The sequence below is a fragment of the Stegostoma tigrinum genome, chromosome 11, assembly GCF_030684315.1.
Source record: "Stegostoma tigrinum isolate sSteTig4 chromosome 11, sSteTig4.hap1, whole genome shotgun sequence".
Lineage (NCBI taxonomy): Eukaryota > Metazoa > Chordata > Chondrichthyes > Orectolobiformes > Stegostomatidae > Stegostoma > Stegostoma tigrinum.
Window position 1 is genome coordinate 38,911,416 of NC_081364.1, and position 25,637 is coordinate 38,937,052.

At 42.3% G+C, this 25,637-nt stretch overlaps 1 protein-coding gene across 13 annotated transcripts in view; it reads left to right on the plus strand.

The window, feature by feature from the left end:
• Positions 1-25,637, plus strand: part of LOC125460282 (contactin-4-like) — a 2,333,145-nt gene that overhangs the window by 2,219,637 nt on the left and 87,871 nt on the right. For all 13 annotated transcript variants that reach the window (XM_048547566.2, XM_048547564.2, XM_048547580.2 and 10 more), the window contains 4 exons: positions 6,956-7,071; positions 12,243-12,429; positions 13,065-13,177; positions 16,847-17,015. In XM_048547566.2, coding sequence (XP_048403523.2) covers positions 6,956-7,071; positions 12,243-12,429; positions 13,065-13,177; positions 16,847-17,015 — 585 coding nt within the window. The remainder of the gene's footprint in view (positions 1-6,955; positions 7,072-12,242; positions 12,430-13,064; positions 13,178-16,846; positions 17,016-25,637) is intronic.

A 25,637-nucleotide genomic window follows, 5' to 3' on the forward strand; every position in this document is an offset into this window, starting at 1 on the left:
TCTTTTCTCTTTCACAGATTTAATAGATTGCAAATTAGCAAAGGCCGTAAGGGCTTATCAGCACCTCTACCTCTGAGCCTGAAGCCTATGACACCTCAGAGGATGCATTGGCACAACATTCACCTGCACCCTCCACCAATATCCACTGGCACCCTCAACCAACATGGGGAATGTCACCTCAGTAGGTACTTTAGCCTAAGTGGGTTTCACAATACAATCTGGTTTTCACCTCATTGATGCATCTCCACAACAAGTAAAGGAAGAACATCAGTCAGGCATGCAAGAGACCTTCATTATATTGGAGGAGGAAATGGAGGAATTAGTCCACTTTCTGTCTACTGTAATGAACCTGGTATGTGAGCATATAGCTACCTCCAAGGACATGGTTCTGGACAAAATGGAAGCTCAGGTCCTGCAGAGCTCGCAGTGGCTGCTGGATATGGGCTTGGACCTGCATTGGGAAGGCAAGAGGAGAATGAGGGAGAGAAGCACTTCAACTTACTTCTGGTCCCCCTTCTCTGAAAGAAAGCAGAGCAGGGAGGGGCGCAACATGCAGCTACAGAAAGGTAGAGTGACAAACAGGCATCCCTGAAGCTTCAGTCAGGACCTTCCAGAGGTGCCTTCTCCTTCCACCTTTTCTCTGCCTCAGCTGCCTGCAGCAAATCAGGCAGCAGAGGATGCGTATGCATCTGTGCAGACTCTTTGAGGTTCCCCACCTCAAAGTGAACATAATACAAGCACAAGTCGACGGAGGTTTTCTGCCCCAACCTAACACAGCACAAGCAGATAGAAGTGGGACATCACTGTTAATCCAACCAATAGTGTGCAACTGAATGTTTCTTGAACTGAGCTTGCTAGCCAGCTGCTCCATGACAAACAGAACATTAAGAAAAAAGAAATAAAAGCAGGAATTGTTGGAGAAAATCAAAATTATGACAAACTCTATGGAGAGACAAGCAGATTTAAACTACCAGTCTGACATAACATGTCCAAAAAGTCATTTTGGGTTCAAAATTAATGCTTTATCTCTCTATACAGATGCTACCTGCTGATTTTCTCAAAACGTTGTTTGTATTTCAGATTCCTGGTGTCTGCAATGTGATGCTTTTAGTAAAAGGGAAATCCTCATGTAGCTCAATCCCCTTCGATGCAGATGGCTGAGAAGTTGCAGCATGCTTTCTTGTTCATCAGACCATAGCCCTTTGCCTTGCTGTCCCCTCCTGGGCCATCTCAGTATTTACAGAATCAGAGTCCACTTCAGAGGAGATGTCCTGTCTCCTGCTGATCCATCTTGTCTCACCCTCTTATTTGTTGAGTCAGGTTGTGGACAGCACGTCTCGGCCCGAAACGTCAGCTCTCCTGCTCCTAAGATGCTGCTTGACGTGCTGTGTTCATCCAGCTGTACACCTTGTGTTCTCAGACAATATCCCAGGATGTGCTGAGTCATCATTAACACTGTCAGTCTGTCCTACACAGCAAGCTGCAGTGGACCCGATACAAATGGGTTTCAGCTGACTCTCACTGTTCTCTTCTGCAAGCTGTTGTGCCTCTGATTGGCCTTTGCTACTGGAGCTTTTGTTATTACCATTTAGGCAGTGTTTAACTGAGAAGCAAGATGACCAGATGATTGGCAGTGTTAATCTATGCCACCTTGATGTAGTTTTCAGAAGAAATGATGTTCTGCCGCTCATCTTTCTTCTGCCCTGCAACCCTGCAGTATTATGCCAGGGAGAATCTTCGGGTTGCAGTCTGGGGGCTGCGGAAGCGGAGGCCTGCTCACTGGAATGGCAGGGGGATGGTTGGCTGTTGGACACCTCACAAGAATTCCCACAGAATTTCCTGTCAAAGTTTTTATTCTCTGGAAGAACACATTGGATACGTTTAAAAATTCAACAGACTGGGGAAATCAACTGCCATTTTATAAAAAGAAGCATGAGTCCTGCAGAATGCAACAGTTTAGCATATTATTGCTAGCTCAAGCTGGTGGTGGAGCAGGACACAAACCAGAGCTCCTCTGTTCCTTCTATTTAATTTTCGTTTCCTTTTTTCTTGTGCTTTTTTAACCTTTTTTCCCTCCCTTTAAGATGTTTTCCCTCTCTTGGTATTCACCTCCCCCATTGCAGGTCCCAAACTGGTGTCTCAGCAGCTCCTGGTGGGTCCCAGCCTGGTGTCTCAGCAGCTCCTGGTGGGTCCCGGCCTGGTCTCTCAGCAGCACTTCATGGGTCCAGGCCTGGTCTCTCAGCAGCTCGTGGTGGGGCCCAGCCTGGTGTCTCAGCAGCTCCTGGTGGGTCCCAGCCTGGTGTCTCAGCAGCTCATGATGGGACCCAAACTGATCTCTCAAAAGCTCATGGTGAGTCCTGGCCTGGTCTCTCTGCAGCTTGCGGTGGGTCCTGGCCTAGTCTTTTGACAGTGTGCCTCCTGGTGACTTAGCAGCTCCTAGCAGTGCCTGGGCTCAGCATGCGAGTGGATTCTGTCCAGGCATGTTGCTAAGACACCAGGAAAGGTCAGGGAGGTATCAGTTTCAGCAGCAGTGACTGTATGTGTAGTAGTGGTGTCGGCTCCAGACAGCTGAGATCTCCTGGAGAATGAGAAAACAGAGGACTTATCAAAGACTGTTGAACGTTTAACTTAATAATAAAATGTGAGGCTGGATGAACACAGCAGGCCAAGCAGCATCTCAGGAGCACAAAAGCTGACGTTTCAGGCCTGGACCCTTCATCAGAGAGGGGGATGGGGAGAGGGAACTGGAATAAATAGGGAGAGAGGGGGAGGCGGACCGAAGATGGAGAGTAAAGAAGATAGGTGGAGAGAGTATAGGTGGGGAGGTAGGGAGGGGACAGGTCAGTCCAGGGAAGACGGACAGGTCAAGGAGGTGGGATGAGGTTAGTAGGTAGCTGGGGGTGCGGCTTGGGGTGGGAGGAAGGGATGGGTGAGAGGAAGAACCGGTTAGGGAGGCAGAGACAAGTTGGACTGGTTTTGGGATGCAGTAGGTGGGGGGGAAGAGCTGGGCTGGTTGTGTGGTGCAGTGGGGGGAGGGGACGAACTGGGCTGGTTTAGGGATGCAGTAGGGGAAGGGGAGATTTTGAAACTGGTGAAGTCCACATTGATACCATATGGCTGCAGGGTTCCCAGGCGGAATATGAGTTGCTGTTCCTGCAACCTTCGGGTGGCATCATTATGGCAGTGCAGGAGGCCCATGATGGACATGTCATCTAGAGAATGGGATGGGGAGTGGAAATGGTTTGCGACTGGGAGGTGCAGTTGTTTGTTGCGAACCGAGCGGAGGTGTTCTGCAAAGCGGTCCCAAAGCCTCCGCTTGGTTTCCCCAATGTAGAGGAAGCCACACCGGGTACAGTGGATGCAGTATACCACATTGGCAGATGTGCAGGTGAACCTCTGCTTAATGTGGAATGTCATCTTAGGGCCTGGGATAGGGGTGAGGGAGGAGGTGTGGGGACAAGTGTAGCATTTCCTGCGGTTGCAGGGGAAGGTGCCGGGTGTGGTGGGGTTGGAGGGCAGTGTGGAGCGAACAAGGGAGTCACGGAGAGAGTGGTCTCTCCGGAAAGCAGACAGGAGTGGGGATGGAAAAATGTCTTGGGTGGTGGGGTTGGATTGTAAATGGCGGAAGTGTCGGAGGATGATGAGGCAGGTGCTGAGGAAGGTGATGTGGCTGTGGTACCTGGTTTGCTTCAGGACATGGTCGAGCAGTTTCAAGGCCAAAGAGATTAGATGGAGACAGAGAGGTCCATCACGTCCCTCACCTTCCTGGACCTCTCAGTCTCCATCTAATCTCTTCGGCCTTGAAACTGCTCGACCATGTCCTGAAGCAAACCAGGTACCACAGCCACATCACCTTCCTCAGCACCTGCCTCATCATCCTCCGACACTTCCGCCATTTACAATCCGACCCCACCACCTAAGACATTTTTCCATCCCCACTCCTGTCTGCTTTCCGGAGAGACCACTCTCTCCGTGACTCCCTTGTTCGCTCCACACTGCCCTCCAACCCCACCACACCCGGCACCTTCCCCTGCAACCGCAGGAAATGCTACACTTGTCCCCACACCTCCTCCCTCACCCCTATCCCAGGCCCCAAGATGACATTCCACATTAAGCAGAGGTTCACCTGCACATCTGCCAATGTGGTATACTGCATCCACTGTACCCGGTGGGGCTTCCTCTACATTGGGGAAACCAAGCGGAGGCTTGGAGACCGCTTTGCAGAACACCTCCACTCGGTTCGCAACAAACAACTGCACCTCCCAGTTGCAAACCATTTCCACTCCCCCTCCCATTCTCTAGATGACATGTCCATCATGGGCCTCCTGCACTGCCACAATGATGCCACCCGAAGGTTGCAGGAACAGCAACTCATATTCCGCCTGGGAACCCTGCAGCCATATGGTATCAATGTGGACTTCACCAGTTTCAAAATCTCCCCTTCCCCTACTGCATCCCTAAACCAGCCCAGTTCGTCCCCTCCCCCCACTGCACCACACAACCAGCCCAGCTCTTCCCCCACCACCCACTGCATCCCAAAACCAGTCCAACCTGTCTCTGCCTCCCTAACTGGTTCTTCCTCTCACCCATCCCTTCCTCCCACCGCAAGCCGCACCCCCATCTACCTACTAACCTCATCCCCCCTCCTTGACCTGTCCGTCTTCCCTGGACTGACCTATCCCCTCCCTACCTCCCCACCTATACTCTCTCCACCTATCTTCTTTACTCTCCATCTTCGGTCCGCCTCCCCCTCTCTCCCTATTTATTCCAGTTCCCTCTCCCCATCCCCCTCTCTGATGAAGGGTCTAGGCCCGAAACGTCAGCTTTTGTGCTCCTGAGATGCTGCTTGGCCTGCTGTGTTCATCCAGCCTCACATTTTATTATCTTGGAATTCTCCAGCATCTGCAGTTCCCATTATCTCTGAATGTTTAACTTATTTGTTTATTTTCCTTTAAACTACGAAAGACTTTAATGTTAACTGTTACCTTGTTTCTTTATTTTCCTAATATTCCATGAAGCAATGCTTAATTTTTTATCTCGTTTCTCTGACTACCTAAGATTTTCTGTACTTAAGTACCCAAGATGGTATCATGCGTGGCAACATGATACAATTTTCACTGTACTCCAGCACTTCTGTACTTGAGTACACGTGACAAGAAAATCTAAAATCCAAAATCTAAATATTTTCTTCAATATGGTCCCAACTGGATTTGATTTTGTACAATATTTGAGTATTGTAATGCTGGATTATTTTAATTATCTCTTTGAAATTTGATTAATTAATTGTAAAGATATGATGAGTTGATCTACACATTTTGCTCTACATTTCGTGCACTGAAATCTGGCCAAGGCCTTGTGTGTAAAAGTGAGACAATCCTATAACTAGCAGCAATCTTATAATCTTCTGAGAGAGCAAAATGAACTGATGCCTCTCAAATAAATTTGGAAAAGATCACGTGGAAAATTTTCTTACCCACCACCATATAAAAACTGCTCCTGGAAGACTACTCTACTTTTTTGCTTTTACTAACAATAATAAATCAGTGAAAAAACAATGCATGCACAATTCACAATCCCCATGCCCTTCAATGCACCCAGACACGATAACTCCAAGTCCAATCAGTTCCTTGACCTTATTTACTTCCTATTTCCTCTCCAGCCCCTCCCTAATCCCAAAGCTCTGACTCCCAAACTGTAGACACCATGAATCCGACTACCCACTCCATACCACTGACTCCCACTCTCACACACTTAGCTGCCACCCTGCCCTGTCAGTCTCCCTCACATTATACCCCTTAATCCACTCAACTCCTCATCCATCTGTCATCCCATCTTGTTGTCATATCTCCTTACATAACTGGCACCCACTTGCTTACCATACCCCTCACTTAACTGGCACTTGACCTTCCCCACGTAACTGCTACCCATCACCCTCACTTACACACTTTGCTTCTTTCACGTGTTATCACAGTGTATTAAGGACATTTAAACCACAGAATGCAGGGCTTATTGCAGAGAAAAGGGCATTGATTTGAACACTGATCTGCTTGTTGCTAGCTGTGAGGATTCTTGGATTATTATAAGCTAGTGAGAAGGCTCCTGAGTGGAATGTTAGTCTGAAAGGCTGTACCAAAGGAAAGTGGGCAACGTTTAGCAGGACCTGCAGGGAAATTGGAATTCCAAACCAGATGAGAAGGTTTGCCTCAGGGAAATTTCGTCCTGCAGTATATTCTCTTCCCTCCACCTGACTTGTCACAAACTTGCAAGGTGGATGTTCAGCACTTTCTTGTCATTACCTAACTGCGTTTCTTAGCCTATTTGATGGCCTTCTTCTGTGGTCTTCCCTTTTACTGTTACCAACACATGCAAAGCCTGAAGAATAATTTGCCACTGTTCCTTCAGTTTGTATGAAATCATTATCCACAAGAATCATTGACTCCACAGCTACATGACCAAACTTTTGGCATTTAAACCAGAGTTGACAGGCAGGACGTTGGAGAAATGTTGTAGATTTTAATCTACATTCGCACTGTGATCAGTGACTATTTTTTAATTCCACCAACAAACTTGCAACTTCAGGAAGTGCATATTTCAAAAGCTGGTTTTACTCCAACTCCATTTAGTGATTGTGAATTATCACAATTTTATTAGATGAAGAGAATCCAGCAAAAGGTGTGGGAACATAAAATTTAGAAATAGATTTAAAATGCAGATGGAACTTGATATTGGCAGGACAAAGGTTTCCTGAGTTGTTAATGGCCTTTATCTTGATGAATTTTATTAATAACAATTAAATTCAATAATATGGGATTGCAATTTCTGAACCTATTATGAAGGTTTATGTTTCTCATAAGTTTGCTTTAAAAACCTTGCTGTCAGAACTGACCATCCAAATTCAACACATAGCTAAAATTCTTCCAAAAATGCTTATGGGTTTCTCCTCCTTGTAATCTAGAACCCACTGCAGCACCATTCAACGTCTCAGCCAGAAGTCTGTCAGCTTCAGAAGTACAAGTTTTCTGGGAAGCTGTGCCTTGGGAGACCAGCAAAGGAAAAGTGCGAGGTTATGAGGTAAGAGAAAATAATTCCATAATTCATTCTGACAGGATGAACGGAGTCCAGGCATTTATAGCTAAGGTTTATGTAAATCAATAATGTCTTTTGGGATTAATTTATTTCGGAAAGTGAATCTGTAATGAATCAAGTCATTTGTCTGAATAGCTAGTGGGAAAATAAGCCAATTCATCTTGATGCAAAAAGTTTTCAACCTAATGACTGTGACAGAATAATGAAATATGACAACATTCAGGTTTTTTTTGGAGTTAAATAATCGATGGCGGAACATTTGATGTTAAGGTTTAGTAAGGATAAAACTTCAGATTTCCTATTACTCATGTGAGTGTCCATTGGATTGTTTGTGTCTGTAACATCACGGTATATGCTTGAACAGAAACAGCCTTACAGTTAATTATTTTGAGCTTCCATTCCAACAGTTTTCACTTCAATTACAGAAATTTCAAAATCAAATTGAAATATAATTCTTGCTGCCAATTCTGTCTAAAATAACTGTGGCCTTGATCTTTTAGAACAAACATTTTTTTTTGGACCTTATTGCAATCAAGCAGTTATGACAAAATCAGTTTCTTAAGCTAACTAGTTCTGTCACATGGGCAAGGAATTGCATTTTGCAGTATGCTAGTGGGAGTCTTAGATGATGGCACATCCCCAATTGAGCATTACACATTTTCTGGAATAGTGATCTACTCATTTTGTTTGGAAGTTAGTTTTGAGGTGACCTGAACAGTGAATGATGTGATCAGTCGATGATGGGCAGACATTCTCATCACTACGGATACCTTGTAGGTTTGAAGGTATGGCAAGGTACTTAAAAGTCACTCAAGCACCATTTTATTCACTGCAAGCCTGGACTCCACAATAGACAGTGACCACATGGTCAGTGCCACCACTGACCATCATCATCCCTGGAGATGTCTGCCAGACATCGAAGTTCACTTCCAGTTTGGATGATGCTGCTTTAGCCTGTCTGCTTCAGGACCTATGGGCAAGAAAAAAATGTTTCCCTTCCTGTCTGATGGAGGAAGAGGCCTTCTGTCAGAGGTGATGGTTAACACTGTTCATACGCATCAATGCGTATGGAGCAAGTGCAGGAAGCGGAAGAATGATTGCCGGATCTCTCCATGGGTGAGTGCCACCACCTTCCTGCTGCAACCTCACACATATTGCACCAGTCAAATTCTGTCATTGTATAGCTATGTCACACAAGCATGCCCATGTCACAAAGAGCCCTAAGAGCTCACATCCACTTTATATTTCCAGTCTTTCCAATACTTCCCAGGCATTGTGCTCCTGACTCACTCACTGGGGATGGATGACTAACTGGAAGGCCTACACATCCTCACAGATGGTTCCTGCACACATTTCCATCGCATTCAACTCTTTCTCTCATTGCAAGACAAGCTGGTGCACAGCAGAAAGGAGAGAGCTCAGACTGATGGAAGCCTTTTGGATCTCCAGATCCTCACCGCTTTCCTGGGAACTGCCACGCAGCTGGTTGGTGAGGACCAAGTACTTGAGGATTTTTGGAATGGCAGAAACCAATGAACAATGTTGTCGTCTGCTTTTCAGAGGAATGCAGCCAGTTGTTCTCATTCCTCCACAAAAGGGTTTTGTGGATCTTCGACTAACTCTCCTCTTTCACAGCTAAAAGGGGAGGCAATGGCCTTGTGGTATTATCACTGAACCGCTCATCCAGAGTAGCAAGTAATGCTGTGGGAACCTGGGTTTGAATCCTCTGTGGCAGACAATGGAATTTGAGTTGAATAAAAATCTGGAATTAAGAGTCTAAATGATGACCATGGAACCAATGTCAGTTGTTGGAAAAAAACATCCAGTTCACTAATGCCCTTTGGAGGAAGGAAACTGCCATCGTTAACTGCTCTGATCTACATGTCACCCCAGATCCACAGCAATGTGGTTGACCCTTAACTGCCCTCTGGCAATAAATGCTGGCCTGTTGGTGAACTGTGCACAGAACCCTGGCAGCACCTTTCTCTAAGTGTGACTGTGACACCTCAGAGGTTGAACTGGCACAGAGTTCACCAGCACTCTTACCAATACAGAGACTGTCACCTTTCTGTTAATATTAAACATAGCAGCCTCGGGTACACAATGGGGTGAGAATGGCATTGATACATATCTGCAGTAGGGGTAGAAATGCCTGGGGTCTAAGATACTCAGAGGACTGCCAGAGACCAGTCACCTACTGAGCTCAGTGCAGAGGATGTGCCTCCATACTCAACCGTTGAAATTGCTCAACCTGCAGAGACAGGAAGGGGAACATCAAGAAGAGTGCCAAAGATTCTCACTGGACTAAAGCAAAGGATAGACAAGTCTGTTAATCTTCTGTCCACTGTGAATGCTCCAGCACACAGTCTCTTGGCTACCTCCATGGAAAAGGGTGACAGCTGCCTTCGAAACTGAGGGTCTGTAATATGACTGTTGGCTATGTGGTCAGACCTGAATGCCATCACAATACCCATGGGTGTTCATCACCAATGGGAATGTGAGGAGGGATCAAGACACCTCAAGTTGCCTCCCAGGTGCCCCTTCCATCTCAAAGAGACTGGCTGGTGCCACAGGAAGCAGGAGAGGTGGGCACTCTGGGTGTTTCACCACAGGATATCCCAGAGATATCCCGCTTCTCCATCTCCCCTCTGCCTGCAGTGGACCCTGCCTGCCATTTACCCCAACCCTTATCACCCTTCCTCTGTGCAACACTGGCATACAGCTAGGATGCTGCAACATGCAGTCATTGTGAAGGTTGGTTCATGCCAACAATGGAGATCCTACGTTGTGTTTGCCTCCAATACTGACTGCAAACACGAGAGATCATTAAAGGGCAACCAGGCAAGAATGTAATTTGAATCCATGATTTTTCATGAGATCTCATTGGAATATGATAAAATTAAATGTGAGAAAATACATTTTTAATCAACCTGTTCAGTCGTAGCATAAGAGACCTTTGGAACAGGTCAGCATTTGATCTTGCCTGGAAATCAGGACATGACCACCTTGCCATGAGGCCCTGTTCTATACTGTAAATCAGGAAGTTCAAGTTATTTTTGGCAAGTTTTGAGAAAATTGAGATGTAAAAGTATGAAAGTAGGTTTCACCCATTCTTTGAAACAATATTCAGCCTGCCACTTGAAGGGGGAGACATTAATCATTGAATATTTATCTCGATGGTGAGAATCTGATTTTTGACATCTTGCCACATTAAGTTCATTCATCTGCCACATGTGCTGAGTGAACTAATTACTGCATCTTTGAACGGCTAAAGACCCTTTAGAATTGATGCTCACAGTCACGTTTTCTTCATAACTGAGCTTATCAAGTATAAAATCTGGGTAATCAATAAGCACTGCCCATGAATAATTTCCATATCCCACCAGCCAATCATTTCTCAAGTCTGTACAATAAACACATTCCTACTGCACTGTACCAGACACCTGTATCAACACTTCTGGGCACAAATGTAGATTTCTCAAAGACACTCAGCTTGGTCGGTCCAGTATCCAATTGCATTCTTGACCTGACAGAAATTCACATTCTTATTAATTATAAACTAATTATGCACCTAGCTTTATGCTCAACTCTTCATAAATTCAAAATAGCCCAGCATCCGAACTTTTCAAATTAACTTTAAAATACGCAGTTTAAACAACTTTGTGCATTCTTTCAAAAAAATTTAGGTTCGGTTCTCCATTGTCCAACCATTCTCCGTTATCTAACCATTCTGTGCTCATTGAGATTTGTTAACAGAATGCTGCCCATGTAACAAATTCCAAAATAGACCTCGTTGACTGATATTCTACAAAAAGTTGAAGTTTGGGATCACGTGTTCTCCCAGTTAATTATAACAGAGAAATTCAAGCTAAATTTCATGTAGGCCCTCTATTTTTGAAAAAAAATGTATGGATTTTGTTTTCAGAAGGTTACTCTTTCTCTGTACTAAATGGACAGAACTGGTGAGTACAGAGAAATTGGTTGAAAATAGCAGGAAATGTTGAGACATGTAGATCAAGTTGTTCATCTTTCAGTTCCAAATTCATCTGACACATTTATTCATCTCAGTTAGTCATTATAATTTTGCTAATGATTTCTGTTGGAATATTTACATGTAAACAACTACCGACAGGAGTCCAATCAGTTGGAGCTACGATGTGAAATAAACCGTCTTAGCAATTTTTGCTTCTCGGAGAAGAACTAAATTTTAACAAACACATTAGCAAGAACATCCAAGGTTCACAACTTTAGCTTTCTCAGGCCTGGATTTTCCAATGGCCAGATAGTTGTTTCTGAAGTATAGTTGGGACTTGCGCTTGGTGACCCAGCAGCAGACTCTGAAGGAATTGCCCATTAAATTGAAAATTTGACTTGACAATTCCTCTACACATTGAACCCCTCTGAAAGTCTCCAAATAAATTGGAGAATTCAGAGGGCTCTGTTGCAGTTAGGGAAATAGTTACTCAGGAATAGTGAGGCTCCCTAATACCTCGCTTAACACCTGAGTAACTAGAAACTGACATACAGCTTCTGCAAGGTCTTCACCTTTTCCAGAATTTTTTACATTTTCCCAAGACTTGACATGAGACACCATCCTATCAAAGCAGCTGTAAAAGTGCCAGTCTTTAATGCTGACCTTTGACTTTTAACACAGCACCTAACTTCTATGATGAAGGGAATGTAGTTTCCATTCCCCAACTCTTCTTCATGACAATGGACCTGTCAGAATGGAAGCATGGCTGTCTATTGCTGAAGGATCCCTATCAGGATCTCCTCCTATCAGAAATGCAGAGCTCTTTAGGGTCTTAAAAAAAAGCAATGAAGTGGCAATCTGTATAAGATAGCCATTCCTCAGAAAACCAGGCCCCCGGAGTTTACAGATCACAGAATTCCTTAGGCCACAGGTCATCTTTTCCAATTTGTTTCACAATCACGGTTTTATTAGATGAGTTGTGAATAGTGACAAAAGGCTATTAATCACCATCTCTCTTGAATGTATTGATTGTGGTAATGCGTTCAACTTTTGCTGCACAAGCATCAGTTTTGATGCAGTCTTTTATAGTTTTCTGTTGAACTTCTTGTTTTATGGCAGGGTGTTGAGCTGCTTCTGATTAATTCCTGTTGACTCCTTGATCTTTTTATATTTTGTTCCTAAGATTTGGTATTGGGCAGATGATGAGAATGAAGAGACAGCAGATAAACTGAGATCAAATGGAAACATTACTTCAGCAAAGGTCACGGGATTGAAGGGCAGCACACTGTATTACCTGATGGTTAAAGCATACAGCAGTGCTGGAACTGGACCTGCTAGCTCTCCAGTTAATGTCACAACTCGGAAACCACGTACGTATTATTTCAATACTGAAATGTTTTGGAAATAGATCTTCAAGTTGTGAGTCCCACACCCAATTGAATGAGTGTCAAAATAGTAAAAGCCTGCAATTTCTTCAATCGAAGTAGTTGATATAAATACGTATTGGTGACTGAATTTGTGAAGATCGTCTTGACCAAGATGCTTCTGTGAACAACAACCTCACATGTCAACCTGTTCAGTTTGTATTTCGGTATTCCAACAATTGCTTTTGTAAAGAGGAAAGTGATAATCTTGTGTATATGAACTAAAGGAAGCAATTGTGAATTTGTAACTATATAGCTCCTTTCAGCCCAAAATGTTTCACACCAAATTCATTTCGTTTTGAAGTCTTGTTACTGCTGTCTGTGAGCAAAATTCCACCAAGTGTGGGTGGATGAAGAGCCAAATTATCCACGCTGGTGAGGCTGACTCAGGTTGATCATCAAACAAGGCTATTTTTTTCCATTTCAAATAGCACATAGGATCTTGTGCATTAATCTGGAGAGGTAGACATCAGTTTTGTGTCACTCTACTTTTGAATGCTAGCACCCATTTAATTCAAAGCTCCTGTCACATGTGGTACTCTTTCACTGATATGTTGACTCATTGTTTCACTATCTCACAGCACCAAGTCAAGCACCTGGAAAAATATGGTGGGAATCAGCCAGTTCCAGAGTTGTTTTAAACTGGGATCATGTCAAAGCTATGGAAAATGAATCAGAAGTGACAGGATATAAAGTAAGTACATCTAATAATCAATAAGACTACCAATTGACAGTTTGAAAAGTAGAGCTTACATCAGAAAGTGCACACCCTTCTAAAGATATCTTGGGTGATGCTGAGAAAAAGACCAAACCTTCACAACCTGTGTTGTTCACAAGATGGCGGCGCTGAAAAGATAGATAAAGTTTGAGCTCCTGAGCCATTCTGCTTCATTTTGGCTGCATCCTTTTTTTCTTTCCTTTTCTTCCTCTTTCTTTTCCGTCATCATCTTCTGGTCAGCTGCGGAAGAGGAGTTGCTGGGGAGGAGGTTGGAGCAGGGCTCATGGCAAGATGGTGAGGCGGTGGCTACAGCGGTGACTCGCCGTTGTGATAGGCCCAGAGTGGGGTCCTGGTCGCAATGTCAGCCAGGTGGCAGCAGCAGAGCCAGGGATCCCTGGGGCATCAGCTGAACCAGGAATGGGGACACATAGCATCTGGAGAGCAGAATACCTTACAGAAACCCCAGAGGCACAAAGAAAACAATGGCGACACAGTGGCTCCGTGGTTAGCACTGCTGCCTCACAGCACCAGGGACCTGGGTTCCATTCCACCCTCAGGCGACTGTCTGTGTGGAGTTTACACATTCTCCCCATGTCTACATGGGTTTCCTCTGGGTGCTCTGGTTTCCTCCCACAGTCCAAAGATGTGCAGGCTAGGTGGATTGGTCCTGCTAAATTGCCCATAATATTCAGGGATGTGTAGATTAGTTAGGTTGTAGGGGAATGTGTCTGGGTGGGATGCTTCAAGGGTCAGTATGGACTTGTTGGCCTGAAGGGTCTGTTTCCACACTGTAGGGAATCTATGAAAACCCGAAGCTGTGCTTGACAAAAGGACTGTAAAGTTGAACATTATTTCTTTGCCCTTATTACGAGGGCTTGTTACAAAAGAATTTCTTATGTTTCTGTCAACTGAACAGAAAGTGGAACTGTGTTTAAGCAATTTCTTTTTATTCACTTTGTAATCCAAAATGGTGCCAGATTGTGACGACAGAACACTTTTCGCTGTATTTTTCCAAATACCTTTGACAATAAAACTATTCATTCATTGAGTGCAGAAGTCATCAGTTTTATATATGCCTGATGGAATCTTTCTGTTGCAGGTTGCCAACAGAATTACTCTTTATTCATTTTATTCTTTTGTTGACTTGTCACATTTAGAACAATTCGGGGATCAGCACTCTGCACGACTTGTTGCATATAATTTGACTGCGCCTAGTGTTAAGAAAATTTAGTGAGAAATGAGGCTGTACTATCATCTGAGCTGGTCAATTTAACACTTCATACTGACATTATCCTCCATAGATAGACATTTCAATATACTTATGAAAGCTATTTTTCAATCCTTCGTGACCCGGTCCACTTTTATGTTACTGTGGGACTTTTTTCTCATCTTTGTGATAAAATTCAACTGTGGTTCAGGATATTAACATTGACATAAACACAATCGCATTACTGGAACATAAGAATGTCAGGTTTTTCATTTGAGTTTGTAATTAGTTCAGGGGTTGCAACTCAGACTTTACGAAAGGTTTTTTATAGGTGTTTCCTGTGGCTCCCTGCATACATTGCATCAGAAATCTGAGGTCGCAGTGAACAGGGCAGAGAGTTTCACCTTCCACTGCTCAACATCAGTGTGGTATCAGCTTTAGTCCACAGTTTCACACATACGTTGTATGACCCCCAAGACTATCAGGCTATCATGTTGACAAAGGGCTGGCATCCAGTGTTACTGAGCATGTTCACCTCATGATTAGTGGATAAGACGTAAAGCAAGAGCTGGTACCAACATCAAATCCATCCATCTGACAGCACTTTTATCCAACCAGTGAGGTTTATCAACTTTACAGCATTGCCCTAACCAAAAAAAAGAAAAATGGCCCTCTTATTAGTTACAATACAACTCTAACAACTCTTTTTTTTATTTCCTGGAAATCAGAGATAAAAGCAGTCAATTCTGCAAAAACCGAACAAGTGAGGCAACATCCATCAAGTCACTGTTGTTCCCTTCAAGCAATATGCTCCCATTTTCTAACTAAGTCAGACTTGTGGCATTTTGCTGAATTAAATAGACATGGTAAATCTGCGATAATAGATCTGTGGCATCAGTGTACCCCACACTGTTAGTCATTTCTCTGATTTGGTGACGCTGTCACTTAGCTGTAGGAATGAATATCAATTTGTAGGCTGCTGATACATTTACTTTTACAATGTACTTATACAAATACTTTAACATCAATTTGAACACAAGTGATAATTCCATGTGCAAACTAGCAAAGATTTCTGACAACTGAGTAAAATCAGCAACCTCAGCTGTACACGCTACATGCTCACAGTTTACACAAACCAACTGATCAAAATGTCTTTGCATGTATTAGGAATACTCTAAACACAAGGGCAGGTCTGATAATTGCTCCAGTGTTTGATAACATTAGAGACTGACTGAAATATGAGTGAATATAAATCAGTTCTGGTGCATTTACAGGATTTCAAGTTGGCAACATGCACAGAAAACCTGAGTCTCTATGCAATGGCTGTGTTGATGTCTCTGAAATTATATGTGATACAGCAAACTGGTCAAAAATAGTACGAATAACTTGTAAAGTTGACTGATGAATTATCTTCAAAAAATATCACTTTTGAAGATCCATTCAAATTAGCGGATTGTGTTCTTACAAAATGTTGCTATCTCCTGAAAAGCATTCTGTCAACATTTGATATTCACATTGATGTCAAGCTCAAAATAGAACAATATCATACAAAAATCATCAGATGAGCATGGCTCCTTCACATGATTCTCAGTAAAAGTAGGCTTCAATCCTCAACCACAAACTTTGTAACTTTGCTAATTGTGAATCTAATGAAGAGAAACCAAAAACAGCAAAGCAGTGGAGAGAATGGGACACTTGTGCCAAAGTGTGACAAGGAAAATAAAGCTGTACCTTGTATTTGACCACGCGATATGTACTGGGAAATACTTGATGCTGATACAGGATATCTGAATGTTGATGAACAGAAAAATTACAGTTTTTTTAAAAAAGATGTCATGTTGTCACAGTCTTAAGTTTAAGGTCCATTAATGGAATGTTTAGAGTGAACTTGACCCAGAAACTGATTGGCAAAATGTCTAGAATGATCCAGGATGGTTACTGATGGCAAAATGTGAAAATGGAAGAAGTCATTCCTGACTGTAAACTTCCTTCATTTCAGCAAAACTCACCAAAGTGATGAAACCAAATGTGAACGTATCCAAAATGGTCTTAACTATGACATCCCTGAGAATTACAAACCAAAGTGAATTAATGTTATTGTTTTAATAATGAGATTTTTATAAGGAGGGCTCTACATTATCATGACCTTTCAAAAAAATGTGGACACTTGTTTTTCTTCTTGCTGTATTACATTTCAGTAGGCTATCGGTTTCCACACGGTGGGATTTGGGCTCCAGATTAATGAAGTGAGTCTTGTTTAAGGCTAACAATGCAAGCACCTTCAAAACATGATGGATCCAAGTATATCTATGATCTGTCTTTCTGTAGGGTGAAGAGAAAATGTGAATGACAAATATATCTGAGTTGTTCTCCGCTGCCTGTTAAATCTTTGCCTTTGTTTCATGAATAACTCTTTTGTCTGCTGTGTACCTTTACAGGTTTTGTACAGAAATAACAGACAAAGCAGTACAAAGGTGATAGAAACCAACAACACATCAGTGGAGCTTCTACTTCCCGATGATGCTGATTATATCATTGAAGTGAAGACGTTCAGTGACGGTGGTGACGGAATCAGCAGCGCTCAAATCAGAATCCCCCGAATGTCATGTAAGTTGTTCTTTTTCAGATGATACAGAATCTAATATTTTGGTTTAGTGGATATCAAATTTTATTCTATTCAAATATGCTTCTCATTCTTATACCATTCTTACATTCATGAGTTGGTGTTCGTTCTGTAACAAATTTTGTTGATTAGGAAGGTGGGTTTGGGATTGTGTTATAGAACTGTTACTTGGATTCACTGCAAAATGAAGGGATAAAAACAAATAGTAGTTCTCTGATTGAAGGAAGTTCAGAAAGTCTAAACTCAGTTTTTAATGTGAAAGTTTAAGTGAACGAGAAGGCGGCTGTAATGCTTGATGGGCTAATCAAAAGAATATATTGGAAAGGCTGGCTGCACTTTGTTTTTAATGCAGGATGCGGGCTTTGTTGGCTAGGTCAGCATTTCTTGTCCATCTCTAATTGCAAAGGGAAAGCCGTGGCTAGCTACCCTCTTGAATTGCTGCAGTCCATGTGATATAGGAATAGTCTGTGCAGATTGGAGGAGAGTCCCAAATTTTTAATCCAGTGGCCTAATGCTGTTAAGTGACCAAATAATTGCATCTGAGCTTCAGTGGGAAGTGAGGGGGAAAATTATGGAAGTATGCACCATAATCATTTTTTTTTGCTTCAGCTTTGTGAATGGTTCCCGAGGACATCTTGAATTGCAATTATTACCGTTTTATTCAAAAAGATTGCACAGGTCAATTCAGCAAATTCAGCAACAGTCAGTTTAACTTCATTGGAAAGCTTTTCGAATTGAGAATTCAAAAAACAAGATGAACACTCACTCAGGCAAGATTAATCATGGAAAACCCGGATGAAAATCAGGTTAATGTAGTCGATGTGGGGTGCATGGATTTTCAAAAGGTGTTTGATAAATTGCCACATAATAGACTTGTCAGCAATGTCGAGGCCCATGGAACAAAAGAGGCAGTAGCAATATGGTGCAATGTTGACGAGTTGAAAGGAAACAGAGAAAAGCGGTGAATTGTCATTTTTCAGATGGGAGGAATAGTGGAAATCTCCAAATATCAGGACTTGTTTACGACCTTTTTTAACATACATTAATAACCTACTTGGAGAAACTGCTCTTTATATTCAAAGGAATTGAGAACATGGTTAAACAGAATAGCATCTTCAGATGACAAATGGACCGGGGTATACCACAAGCCTTGCAGGCTAAATATCGTCAGCTTCTTTCTCTGACGGACACTAATGAAGAGCTTTTATAATGAATGAGCTATTCTTTTTAGGCAGGTCCTTGGGTTCGAAATGCTTCCACTCTGATTCGACGGGTTCTGAGATAGTTGAGAAATTCAGTGCATGAGCTGCAAACACTTGGAGGGTTGTGTAAATAAATTTTGGTGGTTTGTGCGCTCACACTAACGCTGCAACTTTGCCTTTCTGCGTTCACAGCAAAGTCACTCAATGTTTTCAGAGCCTACTCGAACGATAATTCTCCATGTTAGTCATGTCAGAAATTTGCATGAGTCAGGGGATGTTTGATCTTTTCAGGAATATTCCATGCATAACACTAAAGCTGCTCCATTGGTCAGATGGGAATTTCTTGTCACAACCAATTTGTAAGTGGAGCAATTCACTGGTGTCAGACAATCAATTGAATGCCTTGCCCAGCAGTGCTGGGTTTGAATGGTTTGTGCCTTGATGCTGGGGATTATGTCCTTGGAGAGGATGCTTCAAAGATGGACCAACTTTCTTACCAACTGAGTTTGATGATGTTGCAAAGGATTGGGACACTTCTCCAATACATTGAAATGCCAGCTGCAGGCCATCCGAATTTCCAAAGCATATAAGAGGATCAGGATCCTGCTGCCTGGTACACCGTTATGTTAGTCTCGGTCTTAAGATTTTCGTCCTCTTGGACTCTTTGTTCTGTTGATCAAAGGCTGAGTCCGGTGCTTTGGGGGTGATATTGTAATTTATTATCTATGTCTGCCAATCCAGTGAAGTTGGTGGTTGCAGGTGGCGGTATTCCCATTCTGCTACCCTTATCCTTCTAGATGGAAGTGGTCATGGGTTTGGAAACTGTTCTTTCAGGAGCCTTGATGAATTTCTGCAGTGCAGCTTGTAAATTGGTTAACACTACTGTTACTGAGCGTGGATGGTGTAGAGAATGAATGTTTGTAGTTGTAGTGCCAGTTGAGTTGGCTGCTTTGCCCTGGATGTCTTCAATCTTCTTGAATGTCATTGGAGCTGCACTCATCCAGGCAAATCAGAAATTCCCTATCACACACTTGACATATGCATTGTGGATAGTAGACAGATTTTGGAGTATCAGGGCGTGACTTATTTGCTGCACAAATCCTACTTTATGAACTACTGCTGTAGCCACTGTATTTATATGGCTAGTCCAGTTTACCTCCGGTCATTGGTAAGCCCAGGATGTTGATATTTGGACGATTCAATTATGTTCATACGAATGAATATCAAGGGACAAGAATCAGATTCTCTCTTAATAGAGATAGTTGCTGCCTGGCATATGCATGTCATAGAGTCATAGAAATATATGGCACAGAAACAGACTCTTCAGTCACACTCATCCATGCTGACCAGATATCCAGCATAAATCTCGTCCCATTTGTCAACATTTGGCCCATAACACTCTCAACCCTTTCTATTCATATACCATCCAGATGCCTTTTAAATGTTGTAACTGTACCAGCCTCCACCACTTCCTCTGGAAGCTCATTCCATACACATGCATCACTCTTCACATGAAAAAGTTGCCCCTTAAGTCCCTTTTAAATCTTTTCCCCTCTCACCTTAAACCTGTGCCGTCAAGTTTTTGACTCTCCCACCCTGGGGAAAATACCTTGCCTATGTACCCTATCCCTGTCCTTCATGATTTTATAAACTTCTGTAAGGTCACCCCTCAGCCTCTGACACTCCAGGGAAAATAGCTCCAACCTATTCAGACGCTCCCCGTAGCTTAAACCCTCCAGCTCCAGCACCATCCTCATAAATCTTTTCTGAACCCCTTCTAGTTTCAGAAGGATGAAGAGCAGAACTGCACACAGTACTGCAAAAGTGGCCGAACCAATGTCCTGTACAACCACAACGTGACCTCCCAATCCTGTACTCAATGAACTGAAGGAAGCACACCAAATGCCTTCTTCACTATCCTATCTACCCGCAACTCCACTTTTTCAGGGAACTATGAATGAGTACTCTAAGTTGTCTTTGTTCAGCAATTCTCCCCAGGACCTTACCATTAAGTGTATAAGTCCTCCCCTGATTTGCCTTTCCAAAATGCAGCACCTCACATTGATCTAAATTAAACTCCATCTGCCACTCCTTTGCCCATTGGCCCATCTGATCAAGGTACCATTGAAATCAGAAGTAATCTTCTTCGCTGTGCACTACACCTCCAGTTTTGGTGTTGTCTGCAAGCTTACACACCATGCCTCCTATGTTGACATTCAAACTATTTATATAAATGACAATAAGCAGTAGAGCCAGCACTGATCTTTGTGGCACTCCCTTGTCTGCTCCACACTCCCCACCAGTCCCACCACATCTGGCACTTTTCTCTGCAACGGCAGGAAGTTCTACACCTCCACCCACACCCCCATCCCAGGCCCCAAGAAACCCTTCCGCATTAAACAGAGACAGTCATGGGAATTCCTAGAAGCCTGGTACTCCACAAATAAAGCCATCAACAAATCCATATAACTCGACCCCACATGCACTCCACTGTGAAGGGAAACTGGAAGTGAGGTAATCCAGCTCAACGGGCTCCAGAGTTGAAATAACAGATGGGAAAACACAATGGCCCTTCCTCACAGGCTGCACTGATTATGTTACCCGGCAGGGTAATGAAAGGCCTGTGGATCAACAACAAACCAGCTCGGCGAGCCAACCAACCAACAAAGTGTCTTTCTCACATAGCTGACCAGTTGTCCTTTGGCCCATTCACAGACATATTTACAACATGTTGCCATGGCAGCTCAGGATGTCAGTATTCCTAGTTAAATCGATGGTGTACTTACAGTTGCAATCAGATTTGTTACAAATTTCCTGGATAATGTGACAGTAATTGTTTGCAGTATGCCCAAGCTGTTGAACTTCTGTCACATGCATGTTGATTGCAACATATTGTATGCCATATCATGATGGTCATTTTGAATTCATGGACACAAAAGCCGATTTCAGACAGACAATGCCACCCACAACTGGACAGTATAAAACTGCTGCTGATATGCTGCTATTATTGGGATAAATGGAAGCTGTGCACAGAAAGTGAAATTATCAATAATTTACAACATTGAATAAAAATCTGATTTCAGAAGAAATCCTGGAATATCTCCATTGGATATATATGTATCTTTTCCGATCTGAAATATTTCCATTTCTAATTACCAGCCAATTTTTATAACAGAATTGTTTAGGCCATTTTGGTCTCAGTTGAGGAGAAATCTCTTCACCCAGACAGTGGTGAGCCTGTGGAATTCTCTGCCACAGAAAAGTGGTTGAGGCCAGAACACTGAATGTTTTTAAGATAGAGGTATAAGTCTCAGAGATCAAAGGAAACAGGATGAAAGCAGGAACAGGGTATTGATCAGGATGATCGGCCCTCATCTCATTGAGTCCCAGAGCAGGCTCAAAGGGCTGAATGGCCTACTATTTTCTATGTTTCTATTTATGTGAAAGTTCTGTTAAAAGTTGGCTACATTAATTTGTTCGAAATGTAATCAAAATAATCTAAAGTAGTGTTTATATTTTCCTGTAACGTTACTTTTGTGCATGTTTAAACATTGCACATGTCTCTTCAATATACCTTAAATTGTGCAAGATTCAACAGCAAACAGTATGGGAAGGACTGTATTCGCAGTTCAATGTGTGATGGGCATATTTATTTTGTTTATTTTTAAAATTACTTCTGGAATTGAGTCAAAAATTGTCAACGTTTGATAAAATAACAAAAATGCAGTGTGTCTTTATTACCTTGCCAAGCTCATGCTGAGCTAGACAGCTAACAGGCTTGATCTCATCCTTTAGCCATTTATCCTACCTTCAGTTTATAAAAATAGTACATACGCACGACTGATTCTGAGATGAAAATAAAAAGTCCAGTCTGTTCTTAATGCACTCTACCTTGGGTGAGCTTATATTCTTGGTTGATAAATGTTTGATCTGAGGCAGCTGTGTGCTGATCAGATGGTGACAGATGACAGGCAAGGTCTAGTTAGCCCAAGGCAAACAAGACTCAGGACTGCTCATATTCACTCATGCTATACAATGTTTCTCAATAAGCAATAAACTCAGTCTGTAAAACTGAGACAACATTAACTTCATACTCGTCGCCAAGCTTTGCTCCTGTTCTGGTGAATGTCCTGTCAATGTGAATTGTTGTATTCTTTAACAGTTGTATTCCTCGGTTGTGCACAGAGACTGTATTGTGGGAATGTATAAAGTGTATTGTGGTTCAGCTTATGCTACGGAAATTTAAAAATAAAAATATTTAGGAGGAGGGTGATGGGTTCAGTGGAATTAGCACAAAAATTGTAAATTTTCCCTGCCTACTTCCATTTCACAGTTGTGTACCACTGCACAGCTGAAGTATTCACCTGTTCAGGAGCATTGTCCTTAACATGAATATCAAGATGTTACTATGCACAGAGAGAAGCAATTGGTAGTTTCAGCAAAGTTTTATTGCAATGTGCAACCTACACTCTCTGCTTAGCTTCACTGGAAATAAATATGACAAATTCCTGAAAATGTGACTGTGATATGATCTTTCAGGATCGAGCATTTCTTCACAGTGTATCAACATAATTTGGGCTACCACTGCTCTACCTTCTCCCTTCTCAATTTATGTTCAATCTTGTGCAGACATCTCTGAAGCCAGACTTACCCATAAAATAGAATGAAGAAGGTTGACATTCTCTTGGAAGTTCTTACAATTCTATAGTTCGAAGGCATTGTAAACAATATAAATGCAGGAACTCATAACTGGAATGTAACTTGCCAACAGATAAATATGATGTTACTCAAATTATATATTGTCATTTCATGACTGAAATCATTACATGTTGAATGTTGCCCAGAAATAATTTTGTCAAATGGGCCTTAAGCAACATTGGCTCGTAAAATGATCAATATTTTGCAGAATTAGTTTTGGTGGAGCAATCTCAAAAGATCTTGTTCTGCAAAAGAAGAATGTAGAATCTAAACAAAGGGCTGAATTTAATGCTCTCCCCTGCTGTGATTTTGAAGGTAGGTTGATCATTTGATCTGTTGGAGGATCACAGGTGGACACAATGGTTAAGTGCTTGGGGCAATGGCCTGTGCATAACCAATCTGTCCCATTACCAATTGTCTGTGTTTTCACCCACTGGCTGCATGGGATCTCAGCATCCAGTGAGCTGAAAAACAACATTGTCAACGTTGCTAGTGGGCTCCCAGCAAGTGTTGAGATTGGGAATCCTTGTTAAAAGGCACACAGTGCATGACTGAGGGACCAGGCATCAAAAGCGGGCGTTCCACTCAATGCTATCTATGCCCTTGTTGCCAAATCCTTCTTATCAATGGCCCTCGTCCCACAACATTGACATGTTCCTGTGTTAGCCAGTGATCTTCATCCCCATGTGAGTGTAATTCTGGCAGCAGCTGGTGCTTTGCCATTTGAACAATGAAGAGTTATTGACTTGGATTAGCCAATACTTCTGAGTGGGTGGGACTTCTCCTCTAAGGCCTTGGTCTCAGAGAAAGGCCATCAGAGTCCGGTGGGACTTCTGATGGCACTTTCTTTTCAGGAAGGCGAAATAAATAAACAACGTGGAGCTATCACCAGGTCTCCAGCCAACAGACGAGATCCCCATCAAATCTGTTAAATACTACCCAAAGTGTGTGATCGCTTGTCGAGTTATTTCTCTGGGCAAGCTTTCAAAATGAAAAGAACTCAAACCAAATATGACTTTATTTCATCGAACACATTGTTGGGCTTTAAAATGCTGGTGGACTGCGGACCAGCTGGTTTAGACCAGCTGAAGATATTTTTGCTGACTTTTTTTTAACAAACAGCTCAGGAATCTAAAGCTGATGAAGAAACCACTCTTGCTAACATTGCTTTCTCTGATTAGTCACAAAGGAATCTGGTCATGATGTTATCTTGTCGGAATAGCTCAACATATATTAATCAGCTCACTCAGTTTTGGTCAACAACAGATTTGCAAATGTAGAGTCTTACCCAAAGGAAGAAACATTGTTTCCCAATTGGTTGTCACTATTTATTAAATCTCAAATTTCAGTCTTTTAATAGGTTCAGCATTAACTTGCTGATAACTATTATTTTTATTATTTTGTTCATGTATAGCTGTTTGATGCAAAGGGCCAATTTGACAGCTTCTATGAGGACATTTTCAATTTAGATATTAGAAGATAAAAACATTTGATAACCAGAAGTACCAGAAGTAATGACAGGAAGGAGTGACGGACATTAAGATAGAGATTAGATCAATTGGGTAGAGGTAATTGTGGAAAAGATAAGCTTGTACTCATTTGGCAATGCAACTGTTCATGAATTTGCCAAAAGAAACCTCTGCATTAGTATATCTGTACTGACAAAACCAATTAACTATTCAAATAGAATAAAAGAGAGTGAATAGTAAGCCTGAAGTATCTTCTTCTTTGCAATTGTCACTTCATTTAACTTTGTCATTTTGATCTTTCCACTCAGTTTGCTTTGTCCTCACTTAATGCTTGATTTTTCTGCTCACTGTCATCAACATTAGTGCTGTTTCACATCACATACACAAGTGCTCCCTGTCTTGTTAATTGATTTGATCACCTACTGACAAAACAACAGACTGCATCACTGTTTGAACTAAATTTCAAAACTAGGAGAGCTTTGATTCAACCTCCACCAATGCCATGCAACTCGCTTCAGAATTTTTTACTTCAATTGAAGTAAGGTGGTTTGCAGTAAAACATTGTGGATTTCAAAGATATCCTCGTCATTTCCTCAAAAACCTCAATCAAGTTTGTGAGATTCGACCTTTCCCACCCAAAACTCTGCTGCCTTTTGCTAATAAGTTCACAATTTTTGCAAACGTGAGGAAATCCTACCCGAAAAAAATCTTCTCCAGTAATTTAACTACCATTGGCTCAAGGCTCACCAATGATTTCAGATCATCTGTTGCCCTTCTTAAACTAAGGAACAACATCAGCTTTTCTCCAGTCCTCTGGGACCTATCCTGTGAGTAGAGGGGATATAAAGATTTTATACGGGGCGCCAGCAATGTCCACACTTGCTTCTCTCAGCATTCTGGGATAGGTCCCATCAGATCCTCAGGATTTGCCCACCTTAATGCTTTTCAAACCACCTAACATCATCTTTTTTATACGCCCCAAAGTATCAACATATATGTCCTGAGATTCACTGTCCACGATGTTGTTCTTCTCTGTGAATACCGATTCAAAATATATCATCCACTTTCTCCAGCTCCTTCCATTAATTCCTTCCTTTGTCCTCAAGGTGACCTACCCTTTCCATTGCTATCATTTGCTTCTTATATGTTTATAAAATGTTTTGGGAGTTTTCTTCATTGTGTTTGTCAAGATGTCTCATGGCCCCGTTTAGCCCTCCTAACTTCTTGTTTCAGTTCT